We start from the raw sequence: 18,735 nt of genomic DNA on the forward strand, positions 1-18,735 counted from the left end.
TGGTCTCTGGGCCCCAGGCGCATATGGACAGTAAGTCCTGTAGATTCTGGGGAAGATGTAATGGTCTGATTAAAGGCTATGTTTCTTAGCTGCAAAGTGAAGTATATAGCAGGTTCTTTTCTCACTAAAGAGTGTGCCTTTATACAGATACTGAGACTCAGAGCTAAGATTCCTGGCCAGAGAGGAAGCTTCAGGCTTGCAGATTCTTACGACACAGACAGGGTCCTGTGCACACTGATGGCAGAGAAGTGGGACAGAAAGGCTTTGTCCTATAGTCAGGACTGGCTCCCCTCTCCCAGCATTGGCGTGTCTCCTTTCTCTTTACACCCCACCCGCCACAGCATCCTTAGTGGGTGTTGTCTGCTCCTGTCTGTGGCCGGATGTCGTAGGCCAGGTCCTCTACTCCAACTGCGAGTGGCTGCCAGGGTTGACCAGGTTGACATGGGAGCTGGGTTACCCAGGCAAAAATAATGCACCGAATACTTTAAAACATGTAGAAAATGCTGATTTATTATTATTCCAATTAAACCTATTTTAAAAATTCACAGTTTAGCATTAAAAGCAATTCACTGCAGCTAACTTTATTATCTAAGGCTTTCTTCAGCTTCAGACCTTTATGGGGCAAACTGGTGACCAAAAAAGAAAGCCTTCTTACAAAGTGGCTTTAAAAATTTTTTATTTTATTTTTTGTTTTTTGAGGAGACCAGCTCCTTTGAAATCTTCACACCACCTGTCAGCCCCATCTTCACTGCCTAAATAGCCCTTTCCTCTTCTATCCAAGGCCAGCAGTCTGAATTCAGGGAAGGGATCAGGTTAGATTTCATTAAATGCTTGCTTTTCTTTCAGCTTATTAGTCATTGCAAAAGACTCCACAGTTTCCAGGTTACTGGGCATGCTTCTTTTTTTTTTTTTTTTTTTGAGCTGGAGTTTCACTCTTGTTGCTCAGGCTGTTGTGCAATGTCACGATCTCGGCTCACTGCAGCCTCTGCCTCCCAGGTTCAAGCAATTCTCCCTCAGCCTCCTGAGCAGCTGGGATTACAGGCATCAGCCACCATGCCCGGTTAACTTTTTGTATTTTTTAGTAGAGATAGGGTTTCACTATGTTGGCCAGGATGGTCTCAAACTCCTAACCTCAGGTGAATCCACCTGCCTTGGCCTCCTGAAGTGCTGGGATTCCAGGCATGAGCCACTGCGCCCAGCCTGGACAGTCTTGATGGGAGGGTGATCATTGCCCTGTTTGCTCTGACAGTGTGAGCTGTGGCTCAGGAAGGTAGCTTTGGTTTTACTGATCATAATGTGGAGATGCAGAAACTTTTAACACATCAAGTGTGATGTATGATGTGTCTTATTCCTAGCCAGATACCTCCAGTGGATTATTTATTTACAGTTTCTTCTTTTATTTCCAAAAGGTCATACTTAATTGTCACCTGATATTTTCTTTTTAATCTATGTATAGAATTCAGCATTTTACGTGGATAGTGAGTTATTGGTTCGAGCCCTTCAAGAGCTGCCTCTCTCCCTCCGACTCAACGTTGCTGCTGAACTGGTCCAGGTAAAAATCCTGAAGCCCTCTCGAAGCGGGTGGATTAGGGCAGGAGGAGAAAAAGAGGGAAACCCTTCCCTCAGCAGGATGTCTGTGTCAGCTTCCCTTTATAAAACTGAAGGTTTCATATCAAGGTAAAGTTTAAAGGAGAATCCAAAACGTTTTCGAGGTTACTTTTTTACATTTTATATTTGAAACATTTTAAAGGATCAAATGTAGTGGAATTGAGTGAAATGTAAAATACAAAGTCTGGCTATTTTACTCAAAATATTTAGGCATCATCCTGCTGTGTGTTCGACACTAGGGACACAGTGGTGAACAGGCAGACATGGTTCCTGCCTTTCTGGAACTTCATCTATTGGGAAAGATGAATATTAATCAAATAGTCACACAAACATATACAAACTGTAATACGTCGTGTGAAGTACAGTGTTTTTTTTAGAGTAAGTCAGTTTCTCGTGTGGTGTGGTTAGGAATGGCTTTCCTGAAGCAGTCATAGATGAGCTGAGGTCTAAAGCATAAGGACATTTGAGCTGGAATTTAAACGAGAAAGACCCACTCAGCTCTGCATTAACAAAAGCGACGCTGCTGCCGAGTAGAGAAGACTGTGGGGACGGAGTGCATGCGTGGGGGTGAGTCTGCATGTGCAGGTGCACACGCGCAGAGCAGGTGAGGGAGGCACATGGGGAGGCTGCTGCACAGGTGCAGGTGGGTAGTACTGTCGCTTGGACTACAGTAGTGATGGTGGAGATGGCAGAGATGTACTGAGGTATTTCAAAGGTACAATTAACAGGATTTGGCGATATGTTGGAAACTGGGAGAGAGTGGTCAATAAAAAATTCAAGATTTTCCAAATTGTGCAACTCAGTGGTAGGCAGGATCAGGAAGGGTGAGTTTTGGACTTGATGAGTTTGTGCCTCTGAGATATCCAAGTGGAAATAATAGTCAACTGGATATAGAACTATAAAGTTCAGCATTAAGGGCTAGACATACACATTCAGGAGATAACAGGATGAAGTGATAATTGATGAACTAAGAGACGGGGAGGCCCGAAGACTATGCCATGAAGAGCTTCAAAATTCTGGCACAATTAAAAAAAAAAAAAATGAAACCCTGGGACGTACTGATTCTATTTTAAATAGAATCCTAGCAACTGAAATTATCAACTTCCTTCTGCGGCTGAATGTGATGCTAAGCTTGAGCGTAGCAATGAATTGGTTACCCACCCATTTGCTGTAGTGCATTTACTAGTCTAACATTTGGGGCAGCAGGCAGAGTACAGGGATGGAGGACAGTTAGGGACAGGGTAGAGAACTAGAAAAAACTGCATTTGCCACTAATGGGGGAATGTCCTGGGGGGTCTTTGGAAACATTTGGGGGTGTTTGGGAGAGCTCTAGTGAGATGTCCAGTGATGTTCAAAGTTCCGAAGTGCTTGGCTTGATCTCACAGGATGAGGAATGTTTAGCAGAACTCACCAGGGAAAGGCTGAGATAAAGGCTTCAGGACTCAGGACAGAGAGGAAGTGGTGGTTGTGAGTGTTTGAAAGTGAGGGATATAATGTCAGTGGCAGGCATTAGAGTAAAGGTATAAAATAATTACGTGACTTTGAAATCCTGGTTAAATCACTTAAAAACATTTCTCCCCACCCCATGCTGCAGCGCAGGATTCTCTACCTTGTCCGCACATTAGAATCACCGGGGGAGTTAAAAACAAACAGACACCCACCCCAGACCAATTAAATGACTCTGAGATTAGAACAGAGGACTAAGTCCCAGCATTGCCCCGTACAGCTGACTATGCTGGACATCTATTCCTGTTTGTATATAAAGCCATACCGTCTTCCATGTCTGCTCATGATGTTTATGTAAAAATAAGGGGTCAGGACCTCCAGTGGAGGTTGAATTTCTGAACCTGCCCCCTGTGAGGCCTTGCTAGTCCCCGGAGCCTTCCCTCGAAAGCAGTGATTCTCAGCCTTAGATTGTAACCTTATATTACAGTCACCGGGGGAGTTTGTCACTTTTATTAAAGTATCACATCGATTCAGAAAAATGCACATGTGAGTATAACCATGGAATGAGCATCCGGATAAAGACTCAGAATATTGTCAGCATCCCAGAAGCCACCGTTCAGACGCACTCCAAGTCACTGTCTCCCCAAAAGGCACTCACTCGCCTAGCCTCTAATACTGTGGTTTGTTTTTGAACATTTTACAAATATAATCATCGAATTGTGTGTATTTTCTTTTGTGTCTGGCATTTTTTACTCGATGTTGGTAAGAGACTCTTCCTGGTGAATTTGTTCCTGTACCTTTATATTAGTGCACTTAAATACAATGAACAGATCTGATTTGCTAATTACTTCTTGGGGACATTTTACAGATGTTCATGTCTCATTACAGATTTAAGTGTTAAAGCCAAATAGACCTGTGGTCCTCTGGCAGTTTTCAGGCCAGCGCTAGGAAGACATGGATCTTTTAATTCCAAATCCGAGTTAGTTAGCACGTGGTCGAGGTGGGGAGAGTGGGAGGCACAGTGCTGGCATGTCTCAGTGAGGTCTCCCACATTTACCCCAGATGTTAGGAAGGGTGCCCGCCAGGGCCTGGAAAGGAGCCACTTTGTGAACTATCTGAATTGAGTTTCCTATGTCACCAAGTTTGATGGCTTCCTTTAGCCTCCTATGTATTTACTTAAGCGAAGATGGCAAGACTCACATTTTTAACTCACTTTTTATACTTCTCTTTCAGGCCACAGTTCCTTTAGAGCTTCCTCAGGTGAAACCAAAGAGAACTGATGATGGCAAGGGATTAGGGATGCAGTTAAAGGGGCCTTTGGGGCCTGGAGGAAAGGGGCCCATCTCTGAGCTAAAATCTGCGGCTGCTGGCTGCCCTCTGTTGCTGGGCACAGACAACCCAAGACCGGGTCCTTCAACGGATTCTCAGAAACCCACTTCCCCACTGCAGTCAGCAGGAGACCATTTGGAAGAAGAACTAGATCTGTTGCTTAATTTAGAGGCACCTGTAAAAGAGGGAGATCACATCTTACCAGATCAGACATCTCAGGACCTGAAATCCAAGAAAGATGGGGAGGTGGTCCAAGAGGAGGAAGGTATGGCTTTCCTTTTATTCCCCATGAATCTTGATTCTGGTGTTTTTTCAAGAACAGCCCCACCCGCATCACATCCGCACACATCCCTCTCGGTGTCTGACATTGATCCAGTGTTGTCCACTGACATCCATTTCTGTGCTCACATCTCTGCTTCACCCTGAGCTGACCTTTCTGACAACCTTCCTCTCACTCGACACACCGAGCTTCCAAAGCTGCTACCTGCCTGACTGCAGTAGAAACCTGGGGCTGCAAATGGAATTTCCGCTATCACAAGGCATTGGGATACCTGTAGCCTTCAGCCGTTCGGCAGTGGACCTTCTACTCGACTGACAGGCCACCTCTTCGTACTTTTTTCTTGCTATTTCAATCTTACATTTTGACAAAAGAACGTCACGTTCTAATTTCTGCATGTCCTGTGAGAGGTGGCCCATCTGGTGTAGAGGGGCCCGGGGTGACTGCCACATCCATGTATTGCATTTAAGATCCTTGAATTTTCCAGGACTGCTACAATAATAGTAAAGAGAAAACTGAGCTGTTGGTCTTTAAAAAAAAAAAAAAACAAAACCAACTAGCAAGGTGTGAAGTTCAACTTCAGAATAAAGAGGGAATCCTCTACCCAGCTTTTTTGTTCGGATGTGACTGTATCATCTTAGGGAGTAACAATGACGAGAATGTTTCCCCTTGTTGTAAGGAAAGTAATAATTAGGGCTGGATTCTATCTGGGAACAAACCTGAGGGAAGCATCTGAGGGTGTTAACATTGTTTTTATTTCCCCAGTTTGTGCAAAACCATCTGTGACTGAAGAAAAGAACGTGGAACCTGAGCAACCAAGTACATCCAGACATGTTACCGAGGAAGAGCTGGAAGACTGGTTGGACAGCATGATTTCCTAAAATGGGGAAAAAAAGTGCCTGAAGCAAATCTTGGTTGCCTTCTAAGGGCAGGTGGGCATAAGGCTGTCCTTCAGGAACAGCCAGTTTACAAGCATGCCCCAAGCTAGTGTGTTCCATTGTGCTCACAGCAGTAAATGCCTACCTCTGTGTTTGACATCTGAAAGAATACATTGAAGCAGCTTGTTGCATTTGTTTTTCTGGCTTAGTAATCTAATAGATTCCCTCAAGGGCGGGATATATACTCTGGCCCTTGTTTCTAGCCTCCTTCCTTGCAGTGTTCACAGCATAGCAGGTGCTGCTGCTGATTAAGAGAATAGATGCAAACAAACAAGGCTTGCATTTGGCCAAAATAAACAAATGCTAGTCTGTCCAGTTTTTCTTTCTTTCTTGTGTGGGGCCCTGGGCAATTTGTCGCATGTCCCCTTTCCCAGCAGTCACAGAGGAGCTGTAGAATCAACCAACCAGAAGTGGTACATTCCAAGAGGCCAAACCATAGAGATGTTGGTATGTATTACTTTATTGCAGTGGGCACTTCATTGTATTTGAGGAGATTCACCTCAACATAGCAGCTCCACTACTTACAAGGACCATAAAGCATTACTCCATTTTGGCATAAGGTTGAGATTTTTTCTGAAGTTTCAGTACAGTACTTTTCTTCTAATAACAGCAGTTGACCGCTGTTACTAAAAAAACTTGTATGAATAGCCTTCAAGTGCAGTTTCATAAAGTAAGACAGAAGATCACAACTAATGAATGGAACTGTCCTTCTGGAACACAAACATAAAAAACTTGCATAGCTATATCTAAAGAGGTTTTAAGGCACTTAATCGATATTTCAGTGTCGACAAAGTGTCGGGATTTTTTCCTATTTCTTTAACTGCTTAAAGCTTTTCTGGATACAGTCACTAGCAAGTACCATGGGAAAAAATTAATTAGACTGCAGTTAACATTATCTTTTGTAGTTCAGACCCTATGAGTCACAAGTTGGATACCATGGTGACATTCAAGTGTTTAAAATTTCAGGTATTACACACATTCGAGACTTCATAATTCACTAGCCCTTTCCCTAATGCTCCCATCCCAACAAACAAAAACTTGAAGGCATTTGCCTAGAGATGACTTGATTCTTCACCATCCTTAACATTTCGACAGGTTCTCTCCCACAGTATATGTCCATTAGGCACAAAAAGCCAAATCAGTTTCAAAATAGCACAGATTTTTAGCAAACAGCTTTTTTAAGGGAGGCATTTAGAAAATGTCACATTTCAGATATGTTGCACAACTGTAAAAGGAGGACTTTATTTCATGGGAAGTTGACTGTCCAGAATTGTGGCGCTTCTTTCATTCAGATTTATCCAAGCTGATCTTCATACTGTTTACGAAAGCAGTCACCGGCTGGGAAGAAATCCCAGCACCTTTCTTGGTACATCTTCCAGACATAAGATTCCTGAAATGGGAACAACGGGTGCTTATTTCTAAACCACAGTAAGCGAAAACCCAGTTTGTTTTTACCCTCCGATGTCTGCACATTCATTCTTGCTCTATTCTGCTGTTTGGGGAGCAAGAAGCCGTGTCTCCCTGACACACGCTGGCAGGGAAGCAGAAACATCCCCTTGTGCCCCAAACAAAACTGAAACCAATCAATGTTTGCCACTAAAACTACTTAACGATTTAGCAATAAGCTGATTCCACGCCGTTGGTGGAAGACGGAGGAATGCATGAGGGAATGTTTATTGCTAAATCCAGATCTGGAAACCGGCGACTTCTGCCAAAGAAAGATATTTGATATGTTTGGTATTGATATTTGAATAATTTGATAACTGACGTTTTCCTCCCATTTAGTCACAAAATTTGACACATCCTCTCACATGCACACCTCCAGGCTCCTGTGTCACCCACACATGAGCTCCTTATCTTTCTTAGGCTGTCTCTCACTCCGTTGTACTCCGATTTTTCTGCTTTGTTACAGCCACCCACTCCATTCCTCATTGTCTTTTTCCTCTGTAATGTTCTCCCCACCTCCAGCTCTTCTAGTCTGAAGCAGTAGCTATAAGCGTTTGGAAAATGTCAGTGTTTGTTGGGAAGGATAATCAGGAGGACCTTGGCTTCTTACTAAGTCATGAAAAGGTCATGGAAAAATGCATACATGGGATTAATGGGGCCATCTATCTATTTCAGATAGCCTATGCCCTACGCAGTCTCAAGGTTTAGCAAAGGGAGATCTAACACGGGTGTATGATTCTTAATTGAAGGCATTTTGTTTCTCACCTGACCCGTGTGCTCTGTTTCATCTTTATTAATCAAATACATCAGGAAGAACCTGGAACGAGGAAAAAAGATAGTATTAGATACTCTGGTCAAGACCCAAGTTCATTCGCATGGATTAACTGTAATCAGGGCTCAGAAAGGCTGTTTGGTCCGATGCTGTCTACAGTGACTTGAAGAATCAGGGAACTGTGGCATAAGGACGCACACCATCATTTGTGTCCATCATAGTAGCACACATGAATCTCGAAATTAGCCACTTCGTGAGGAGAGATGCTTTTTGCCATCCCTAAACCTCGAGCTAAGATCACTTGCAAGGTAGCATTTTGGCCACCATTTTATTGTTAACAAAATTCTAATAAAACAAATGGTAGCCCAAATTCTTACCATAGAATATTTAACAGGCCATTTGTCATCTCATAAAAATATAGAATTGAAATGATGTGTGTGTCTCAAGAATATCTGTCATGGAAAAGTTAGAAAGTATTTAATCTCGCTGAGTTGCTCTGATTCTTCCTGAAGTCTAGTTTTGTTTTTATGATAGATAGCTGGGGGAATGCCAGTGCAGTTTCACTTGCTTTGTGATCTGTGTCTTAGGTTTGAGTTTGTCTGTGACACATAAGTATCCCAGGGGGCAGGGGCTGAACTCTCAGCTCACATTACATGATCTCAGAGACAGTTTCCAAAGGAACCAGGCTCGTGCCCTTCAGGAAAAGGATGGTGAGGCTGGCGATATGAGAAAGTAGAAATTCTGTCCTGAGGGTGGAGAGCCTGAGCCCCAGATCTGGAGTTCTGTCAGGGTGATACTGTGTTTAGAGCTTCAGGTCCTGGCCCACAGTAGCAGCTCTAAGTAGGTTTATTGCCTTTCCCCTTCTTGTTTACTGAGAAAGAAAGCAGGGTTAATCTCTTTATCCTGTTTGATTCTTAGGGGCTTGGGACATCATTCCTTGCCTAGCACATTTACTTGACAAAGCACCATTTTGGGTGGGAGGCTCAAATATGAACAAGTTGGGTTCTTGTCCCTCAAGCTTGCTCCTAGAGGGGATAGAGACAGGAAAGAGACCAGTGTAGCAGGGCCATGGGAAGGCACAGAAGGGGTTCCAACCCAAATGACAGCATCCTTCCACTGGTCTGTCATCTGCGAAAGATGAGGGCTCAGCTCTAATCCCAGCATTCTGGGAGGCAAGGGTGGGTGGATTGCTTGGGCTCAGGGGTTCGAGACCAGCCTGGGGAATATGGCAAAACCCCATCTCTACCAAAAAATACCAAAAAAAAAGCTGGTGCTAAATGAGTGGTGTGTCTGTCCCAGCTGCTCAGGAGGCTGAGGCGGGAGGATGGCTTGAGCCTGGGAGGTGGAGGTTGCAGTGAGCCAAGATCACACCACTGCACTTGAGCCTGGGCAACAGGGTGAGACCCTATCTCGAAAGAGAAAGAGAGAAAGGAAAGAAAGATGACTCTCTAAGCTACAAAATAGAGAGAGAAGGGGGAAGAGCTAGGCTGGGGAGCAGAGCCCAGGATTTTTTTTCTTGTAAATGATCAGTTATAGGGTCTGAGTTATCAGGTAATAAAATCTATATACTCTTCTGTAAGATTTTAAGTTTTATAGGAAGTCCCTAGTACCCAGTAGGTTCAGGTAACTTGTTCTTCAGTGAATGCTTTACCTTAGAAGAAGTAAAACATTTATTAGTTGCCTACTGGGTGCCAGGCATTGTTCTAGGTGCTGGGATAAAGCAGTATGAAAGGGCCGGGCGTGATGGCTCACGCCTGTAATCCTAGCACTGGGAGGCTGAGGCAGGCGGATCACCTGAGGTCAGGAGTTCAAGACCAGCCTCGCCAACATGGGGAAACTCCCATCTCTACAAAAATGTAAAAATGAGCTGGGTGTGATGGCAGGCGCCTGTAATCCCAGCTCCTCAGCAGGCTGAGGCAGGAGAATCGCTTGAACCCGGGAAGCAGGGGATGCAGTGAGCCAAGATTGCACTCCAACCTGGGCAACAGAGCAAGACACTGTCTCAAAAAAAAAAAAAAAAAAGGTAATATGAAAACAGACATGCCCAAAAATATCCGAGGTCATGGGGCTTAGCTATTAATGAGAAAGGACAGACATGAGGAGGCCTGAAAACTGACCACAGAATTTAAAAACATGCAGGTTACAGGCCCCTTTGATAAGACCCAGTCTTAGGATGTGGTGTGGAGGAAAGCCTGCCAGTAGGAGGCTCACAGGAGAATGAGAAGCGAAAAACTGAAGACAGTGAGTGAGCATGGACAGCTGTCCATGGTGCTGAAAGGGAAAAAGAAGTAGGGCTATAGTTGGAAGTAAAAGTGGGGCCACAGATTTTTCTTTGTTTAGGATTTTAAAGAAGCGTATTTATATGGTGATAGAAGAAGTCCAGTAGAGAAAGAGAAACTGCTGGAGGTATGTGTCCTGGATGGAATCCAATCACAGGTTGAGGGGCTGGCCTTTTGCTAGGAGCAGGAATTGTCCACAACACACGTCTATCACACATGGGAGAGGCAGAGTCTACGGACAAAGGTACAGGTTCATGGGGACTCCTGGAAGTTCTGTTCTGGTTACTCTTTTTCCAGCAGAGACTGAACTATATGACATAATTGGCTTTCTTTATGCTAGAAACTCCCATCAGTTCTGTTAACCAAGAATACTCACAAGTAGTTGGCTAAGTTGTGCTCTTGTAATGTATGTGTTTCAAAACCATGAGGGGTCGTGTCAAAGTAGTCATTGCCAATCCCACAGATGAAACATTTGGTCTAAGAAAAATAACAGGCAGAAAAGGCATTTGTAGGCATAATATAGGCAGGAGAGAAAACTCATGACTCTATCGAATTGAGGGACAATGAAAACTTTCTCATGCTTTTGGCTATTAGGCATTCACTCAGTGGTACCACACACTTAGCTCCCGGTTAGCTGAGGATACTGCTCCCTCTGATTATGGGACAGTGAAGAAGGCAGCAGAGTGGCAGGCCTGGCAGGGGTATGGCAGAGGGCAGAGCACAGGGCATGGAAAACAAACTGTGGTCTTGCTTAGTACTGGCCCTAAGTAATAGTAAAACCTATTGTTTAAAAAATCCATTTGCTTCTGGGGATATTAAAATAGAGCTGGGATTAGTAGTTAGAGGAACATTACCTCCATATCTTCTCGCACTTGTTCCTGCTGGTCTCTTAGCTCTCCGAAAGCATCAATAATAAGACCTGGAATTTTAAATACAAAGACAAAGCAATCTGTGGAGTGGTTCAATGGTTCAGGGGTAGAGGAATGACAGAGGGATTGGAAGAAGCTACTTTGTTCTGTTAAAGTGAATTATCAAGCTGAAACACTGAAAGCAAAATTAGAAAAATAATACTCGTGTTTCTAACAATTTCGCATCGTTCCTCCCAACTCTACCTTTCGACACTATGCAGTGCTGTTAGCTACTTGCCTCTCCCTTAAATTCATCATCTTTCTCCAATCTTGACAAGCTATTGACTGAAATACCATTCTCTCCCTCCCCTCCCCTGCACTGTCCAGCTCCTCTGCTCCTACCCTCCCCTCCCTCTCTGGGAGGAAAATGAAGAGGACAAGACTAGCCACAGGAGACATCTCAGAAGCAGAAGTGAGGAGGAAATAATTCAGAGTAGAGGAACAGAAGGAAGGGGTTCCTCTGTATGGATGAAGCTTATAACTGTGCCTGGGTGTGTCTTTGGCTTTATATATAGCCAAGGCCTCAGGTATAGTAGATACTAAATTAGCTCTTGCTAAATTAACAAGTAAATGAATTCACACACTTCTTCATAAACCAATTAAGTCATAGATGTAAGAAGGCAAAAATAACTAGATTAAAACCTGTTCATACTCAACATAATTGGCAATCATACCTTGAATGATGGCCAGCAAGATGACAATGACAAAGAAGAAAAAGGTAATGTCAAAGACAATGCGATACATTTCATAAGGATCACCAGCAGGGTCTTCAATCTCGTCACCAATGCCACCTCCTGCTCTCACTCCCACGTACATGTGGAAAAGGTAACACTAGAGAAGAAAAATAATGGCGATTTAGGCACAAGTCACAGTTCTGTTTTTAGCAAGATGGTCAGATCATTCATATGATTCGGTCAGATTATGGCAGCGCTGAGCCAGGAGAGGGGAACTCTTCAGAGGTACCAGTATTCATGCTGCTAGCTGCTGTCCACTACACCCTCTGGACAGTCTGCCATCTACAAAGATGGAAAGCCTGTTGTTACATTTAGGCTTTTAAAAGGTATTTTTAGGCCCACTAAAAAGAAAACAGTTTTGAACTATTTGACAGAACAGAATTCATTTAAGGTGGATGTAAGTTAAAAGATCTTTAAGCCTTGATGTGCGTCGCCTATGCCAGATACTAATTTTTCCTCATTAAGACTGTTAGCCTGGCCTTCAGGCTGTGCCTTAAACTGCAAAATAGGCGCCCTCTTCTTCTTCTGTGTTCCCCTTACACCTGGTGGGGCAGGGGTTCCTGCAGCAGGAAGGTCAAATATAACGGACCTTTCTGCTCCTCCTGCTCTGCAGGTTTGAGCCAATCTAGGCCCAGGGCCACTGAGCAGGGCAGCCTCTTCTCTCCACTGACGGGATGGGTTAGATGCACAGAGAAAAGATTGTTTTAAACCTGGAAAAGCAAAAGCCAGGGGCAGCCTGAAGACATGCTGGTCATACTAGTACTCTAGGGGCTGGTGCTGCTGTCTCATGACGGTGCTTGGCCCAAGAAAGCTCATGGAGAGGTTTTCGTCAAGAAGCATCGCCTCTTTCACAGAGGTGCTCACAGACTGGGCAGTTCACTGTCCCCTGTCCCTGAGACACGTGTTCTTTTTCTGAAATCTGGTCAAAATAAACTGGAGATGCTGCTGCAGCCAAGCTGGCTTACTCTGGGCGGTGCCTTTTTTCTCACGAAGCTCTGGCCTGACAGGACTCCCCCACCCCACTCCAAACCTCCTCCTGCTGCTGTCGTGTTCTTCAGCCGATGGTGGCTGTCCGGAAGGAACCCCTGACTGCCTTGCTGAAAGAAATGAAGTGCTCAATCCCGGCCCATGGGACTTTGCTCTCGGTTCTGAGACAACGATCAAAGCTCGACTCCCATGAAATTTAGACACAGGTTTCATTCATCATAATGTCTCATCTTGGCCAGGCACGGTGGCTCACGCCTGCACTCCCAGCACTTTGGGAGGCCGAGGTGGGCAGATCACCTGAGGTTGGGAGTTCGAGACCAGCCTGACCAACATGGAGAAACCCCATCTCTACTAAAAAATACAAAATTAGCCAAGCGTGGTGGTGCATGCCTGTAGTCCCAGCTACGAGGGAGGCTGAGGCAGGAGCATCGCTTGAACCCGGGAGACGGAGGTTGTGATGAGCCAAGATGGTGCCACTGCAGTCCAGCCTGGGCAACAAGAGCGAAACTGTGTCTCAAAAAATAATGTCTCATCTTTACCCCAGAAAAAATACAGAAGAATGATGACCCCACTATGCAGGGTGCTTCCCTTTCCACGGGGCTCAGATGTGTGGTAATGAAACCTACCTCCATCACTTCTGTCTTCCCAGGACACTCCTGTTCGGAGGAGACATCTGTCTTCTACTCTAATCTCCGCTGTGATCTGTAACTAACTCTACAGCTCTCACTTAGTTCTCCAGAGCACTCCTACGCAGCCCTTCTTCCCAGTGAGGGGGTGGGGTGGCCCGCAGTGGGTGGGCTCTCACCGTCATCATGTCGTCACACTTCATATCAGGCTCGTCATCGTCTTCACTTTTGTTGTAGAACTTGCGGAAGAAGTTGAAAGCCACCACAGTATAGAGATACACCACCACGGCCAGGAGACCAACCGTCAGAACCAACTGGGAATGAGACGACAGAGAAAGGAAAAGGAGTGGGGTCTTCTCTACCTCAAAAGGTTCACAGGAGCCTCTAAGAAAACAAGGAGGAACAGTGAGGACCGGCAAGGAGAGGAAATGGGGAAGGGGTGGAGGGCGGCTAAGAAAGCCATCAGGCCATGAGCAGAGGAGGAAAGATGGGACCACAGGTAACGAGAAGCGGGCTTACTGGGAGAAAAGAGTAATGATGGGGTGTTAGAAGTCCTGGCCTCCAGTACCTCAGAATGGGACTGTATTTGGAGATGGAGATACAGCCTTCGAAGAGGTAAGTAAGTTAGTTAAAGAGTGAGGCTGTTAAGATGGGCCCGCAGCCAATCTCACTAGCATCCTTAGAAGAAAAGGAGCTGGGGACACAGAGAGTGGGGCTAGACACAGGCACACGTGAAGGGACAGTGAGGGGGAAGCAGCAGCGAGAGGGTGGCTGTCCACAGCCACGGGGAGGCCCCCGAGGAGACCAACCCTGCTGGCACTGTGACACTGGACTCACCGCCTCCAGAACTGTGGAAAAGACATGTCTGTTGTTTAACAAAATACCCGTCTGTAGTACTTCGTTCTGGCAGCCAAACAGACTAATGTATAGGGTATTAGATTGGGCATAAGTAAAATATAAAGGAACTTAAGTATTGAATAGTGAAGGTGCTATGAGGGGTATATGTGTTTTGTTGTTGTTCATACAGAGCTAGCTCTTACCTGAGGCTTCACAATGCAGCTTCTACTCTAATGTTGCTTCTTAAAAAACCCCAGGCCGGGCGCGGTGGCTCACGCCTGTAATCCCAGCACTTTGGGAGGCTGAGGTGGGCGGATCATGAGGTCAGGAGATCGAGACCATCCTGGCCAACATGGCGACACCCCATCTCTACTAAAAATACAAAAATTAGCTGGGCGTGGTGGTGCGTGCCTGTAATCCCAGCTACTCGGGAGGCTGAGGCAGGAGAATCACTTGAACCCGGGAGTCGGAGGTTGCAGTGAGCCGAGATCGCTACACTGCACTTCAGCCTGATGGCAGAGCGGGACTCCGTCTCAAAACAAAAACAAACCAAAGGTTCTTTGGACTGCTGGGTATCCCTACCTTATACTATTTCATAAATAATCATGCACTGGATAATTATCACAACTTTGAAGGCACTCTAAAAATTACCATGGTGGAGCTGAGTCACACTTTTTATTACCGAGAATTCTGCCCAGGCCGTTTGCGGTGTCCTAGGGCACGCTTACTTCCAGGCGTTAGGAGTGCGAACTCAGTGGCTTAAGTGAGGGGTACACGGGACTTGCACATCTGACCTCTCTCAAGGACTAGGCATTGAGCTGGGAAATACGAATATCAGCATGATCAGAGCTTTGCCTTCAAGGAGCGACACCAAAGGGAGTGGGCACAAGTGTGAAGATAGCACCAGAGAAAATGTATTCAGCAGACTCGGGGGAGGAACAGTCGCTCAAACCTCGGAGAGCAGACCTCGCAGAAAGCAGTTGGTTTAGGAAAAAAGAAAGAACTTGAACTTTGCATCAGGGAAGAAAAGGGGTTGAATCTAAGCTCTGCCACTTAGCAGCTGTGTGGTCTTGGGTGAGACATTTAGCCTCTCTGAGCCTCAGTTCTCTTATCTGTAAAGGGAGCCTAACATCTACCTTAGCAGGTAGTTGTGCGACTGTCACCGTAACTGGGACAGGGCATGAGCTTGGCACATTTTAACTTCCATCTTGACTTGTACTTAATGAGGAATGAAACGCTCAACAGTTTGAATCTGTACACAAGGCGGAGCCATTAGAAGATTTTAACATGGTTATAGCCATTGCTCTATCCAGTCTCATCAATATCTAATCTTCTATATATTGTCAGTCAATTCCTTGATTATATATTAGCTATATAATATGTATTAACTATATTATATATATACACACCCATATAAAATGTGTACTGTGTATGAAACAACCATATACATATGTGTGTATCTGAAATCATTGGTTCTTAATTGGATGCAGATATCAGAAATACCTGGGGAGTTTTCTGTGTACAGCTACTTGCTAACCCCCAGGGAATATATCAGATTCATGGAGGAAGGGGTAGACCTTAAAAAGATCTCCGGCCGGGCATGGTGGCTCACACCTGTAAACCCAGCACTTCGGGAGGCCGAGGCAGGTGGATCACCTGAGATCAGGAGTTCGAGACCAGCCTGGCCAACATGGTGAAACTAAAAATACAAAAATTAGCTGGGCATGGTAGCATGTACCTGTAACCCCAGCTACTTGGGAGGCTGAGACAGGAGAATTGCTTGAACTGCGACCTGGGAGGCGGAGGTTGCAGTGAGCCGAGATCCCACCACTGCATTCCAGCCCGGACTATAGAGTGAGACTCCGTCTCAAAAAAAAAAAAAAAAAAAGAAGGAAAGGAAAAAAAAGATCTCCGAGGTTATTCTGATGTGTCCATCACCTCCCTCCCTCCCCTGGTTGGTCTAAATATCAGGGGTCACTGAATCAAGGTCTTATGCTTTTTATATGATGGTTGCAGTTATATTTTCAATTGGCTACAATTCTGCAAAAACAATCACCATTAGTTCAAGTGTTTGGCCAAGGAAAGTACATCATACACCATGACACATTCCTTCCTGTCATACACTGTATACTACCTGTTTCTTTTCCCTATGCATATAGGATTCATTCTGTTCTGCATCAGTAGAAACCAGTACCTGTTTGCCATTGTGAGTTACAGATGACAGAATGGTCCTCAGTGTCTTGAAGCCCATTGCGATATCCAGCAGGTGAGCAGCAAAGAAGAAGTTATTGTAGTGGCCCAGGACTGACATGGTTGTATACCAGGCAAGGTAGAGAAAGGACTGGGAATGGAAGAAAGCAGCTTTTTAAGCATTTTTGCCTCATAATGTGCTCATTAAACCATTTTTTCTGATTTTGGGGGACAAACTGAGGATAGAGGGGGTTTAGGTGCTGAGGTGCTGTGAGCTGGCCCAAGAACTGTCAAGTGGGCCTCATCTACCTCAAACCATTGTATAAGTGTTCCCCCAGCACGTAGAAGGCTCTTGGTCTTTGATAAGCAATCCCTGAATCTTTCTGAGCATCCTGCATAGCTTGCTTCTCTGTGGCATCCCTGAACCTGGGGTACAGAATTTTGTTTCTCCAGGTGCAATACTTACGTTGTCAGTAAACACAACTCCAAGCTTCCAGATATGGTACTTCATGTCTATGGAACTTAGCCTAGAGAAGAACACGCGATTTTAAAACTTAGAAATGTCAAGAGGTAGTTAAGTGCTTAATAAGGGGGAAAAAGTAAGTTTTTTCTTCTCTCAGGTTTAATAACCTAAATATGGCTCTCAGCTTTATCAAGTTGTACGTGTTCCCCATGAGACAAGAGAATGGTTGAATCACATAGCCTGAATTTTTTTTTTCTTTTTTCTTTTTGAGACGGAGTCTCGCTTTGTCACCCAGGCTGGAGTGTAGTGGCGTGATTTCGGCTCACTGCAACCTCCGCCTCCCAGGTTCAAGCGATTCTCTTGCCTCAGCCTCCCAAGTAGCTGGGACTACAGGTGCCCATCACCATGCCCGGCTAATTTTTTTTTTGTATTCTTAGTAGAGACAGGGGTTTCACTAAGTTGGCCAGGCTGGTCTCGAACTCCTGACCTCGTGATCCGCCCACCTCAGCCTCCCAAAATGCTGGGATTACAGATGTGAGCCGCTGCGCCAGCCCAACCTGAAAATTTTAATTAGACTTTCTCTTTCAGCTCTATAGGGCACAAAAATGTATCGGTTTTCAAATGTTTAAAGCAGTGCTCTCCCAGTGTGTGAGAACCTAGAAGCAACACCTAAGCCAGCCCAGAGCCCAGAGAACAAAGACATGGTTGTGATTTCTCCCTCGAGCAGCTGAAGAGGAGTGGAAAAACAAAGGAGCTATTTTAGCTGCTTTGGATTTGAACTCCTAAGTCTTTTGTACCATGACACCAGAGAAGCCGCCTCTGCTTTGGTCTCTTCTACTGGGCTGAAGTCAAGAGCATTTTTGTCCAAACCCAGAAGTTCAGCAATGCGCTCTGCTCCGTAGAGATCTCCATACTTGTTGATCACCTGAAGCAAAGGATGACAGGGTGAGCTCAGGCCACACGCCACCACCAAATATTTTCTAGCTCTGGGTTCTTCAGAGCTTTGCTGCCCTGTGGGCAGTCTTCCAAGGGGTAGATTAAGACACAGTTCAAAACGCAGAAAAAAGAGAAAACCCGGAGAAAAAAGCAATGAAGGACAATTAAATGATAACTGTAAAAAACAACATCTACTATGCAGAAAACCATGAGGATCGTGTTCACTTGTTTAAGGCAGATGAGTGTATGAATGAAGCCAAAAACCTACATACGCTCATATCCAACCCTTTCTGTGACTTACTCTTCTTGAGATATCATCATAAAAGTAGCATCACATTTACTCATGTTTGTATGTGGGGAACTTAAACATAAACCACAGTTTTTTGTGAGCACGGAGCTCACCCCTACTAACAAGGCATACCTTTCTCTTTACAAACTTGTCCCAGTAGTTATTAGGAAAAGATCTGAAAAAGAAAACGAAAAAGGTTGGTTCTTCATTCTTAACATCAAGGAAAACACATCTAGAAACTTTTCAGCGTGAGTGCCTGGATCTGGGATCTTTTTGATTTGTGTCCTGCTCACCAAAGAATTCAAGATCTGATTGAAGTTCAGAGTCATCACAGGTCTACTGAGTCACATCTGGTTTCACTACTTTGTATTGGCTTCTGAAACACTCAGAAGGCCACGGGGCAGTTTCTGCCTCAGAATTATGATTTGGAGCCAAGAACTGTGATGACGGATTAGAGACAGATACATGTTTCTAAATCCTTTCCCTAATCCCAGTATAACCAGAAACAAAATGCTACAGAAAACACAGGCATTCCATTCAATGAGTCACGACTTTATGTCAGCTTCTGGGGTAGATAATGGGGATGCGGGATGTGGGATGTGGTGGAAAGTCCCTAACTTCATGGAGTTTCCAGTCTGGGAATCACCTTTCGTTTATTTACATTGGGTTT

The 18,735-nt window shown here is 44.8% G+C and overlaps 2 protein-coding genes across 14 annotated transcripts in view; one reads left to right on the plus strand and one right to left on the minus strand.

Moving 5' to 3' along the window:
* The window catches only part of AVEN (apoptosis and caspase activation inhibitor), a 185,602-nt gene extending 179,689 nt beyond the window's left edge, over positions 1-5,913 (plus strand). Inside the window, exons 4-6 of the mRNA XM_017960494.3 lie at positions 1,457-1,552; positions 4,288-4,648; positions 5,426-5,913. Coding sequence (XP_017815983.3) covers positions 1,457-1,552; positions 4,288-4,648; positions 5,426-5,541 — 573 coding nt within the window. The 3' untranslated portion in view covers positions 5,542-5,913. The remainder of the gene's footprint in view (positions 1-1,456; positions 1,553-4,287; positions 4,649-5,425) is intronic.
* Positions 5,914-6,040: 127 nt separating this feature from the next.
* Positions 6,041-18,735, minus strand: part of RYR3 (ryanodine receptor 3) — a 569,735-nt gene continuing 557,040 nt past the window's right edge. For 12 of the 13 annotated variants that reach the window (XM_021941701.2, XM_021941703.2, XM_021941700.2 and 9 more), the window contains 10 exons: positions 18,198-18,240; positions 17,638-17,765; positions 16,844-16,904; positions 16,382-16,528; positions 13,530-13,664; positions 11,678-11,834; positions 10,950-11,014; positions 10,472-10,572; positions 7,810-7,861; positions 6,041-6,988 (listed from right to left, as the gene is read on the minus strand). In XM_021941701.2, the coding sequence (XP_021797393.2) occupies positions 6,893-6,988; positions 7,810-7,861; positions 10,472-10,572; positions 10,950-11,014; positions 11,678-11,834; positions 13,530-13,664; positions 16,382-16,528; positions 16,844-16,904; positions 17,638-17,765; positions 18,198-18,240 (985 nt within the window). In that variant the 3' untranslated portion in view covers positions 6,041-6,892. Of the gene's footprint in view, positions 6,989-7,417; positions 7,589-7,809; positions 7,862-10,471; positions 10,573-10,949; positions 11,015-11,677; positions 11,835-13,529; positions 13,665-16,381; positions 16,529-16,843; positions 16,905-17,637; positions 17,766-18,197; positions 18,241-18,735 lie in introns of all 13 variants that reach the window. The other variant, XR_002523591.2, reaches the window with a different exon arrangement.

The sequence above is a fragment of the Papio anubis genome, chromosome 7, assembly GCF_008728515.1.
Source record: "Papio anubis isolate 15944 chromosome 7, Panubis1.0, whole genome shotgun sequence".
Lineage (NCBI taxonomy): Eukaryota > Metazoa > Chordata > Mammalia > Primates > Cercopithecidae > Papio > Papio anubis.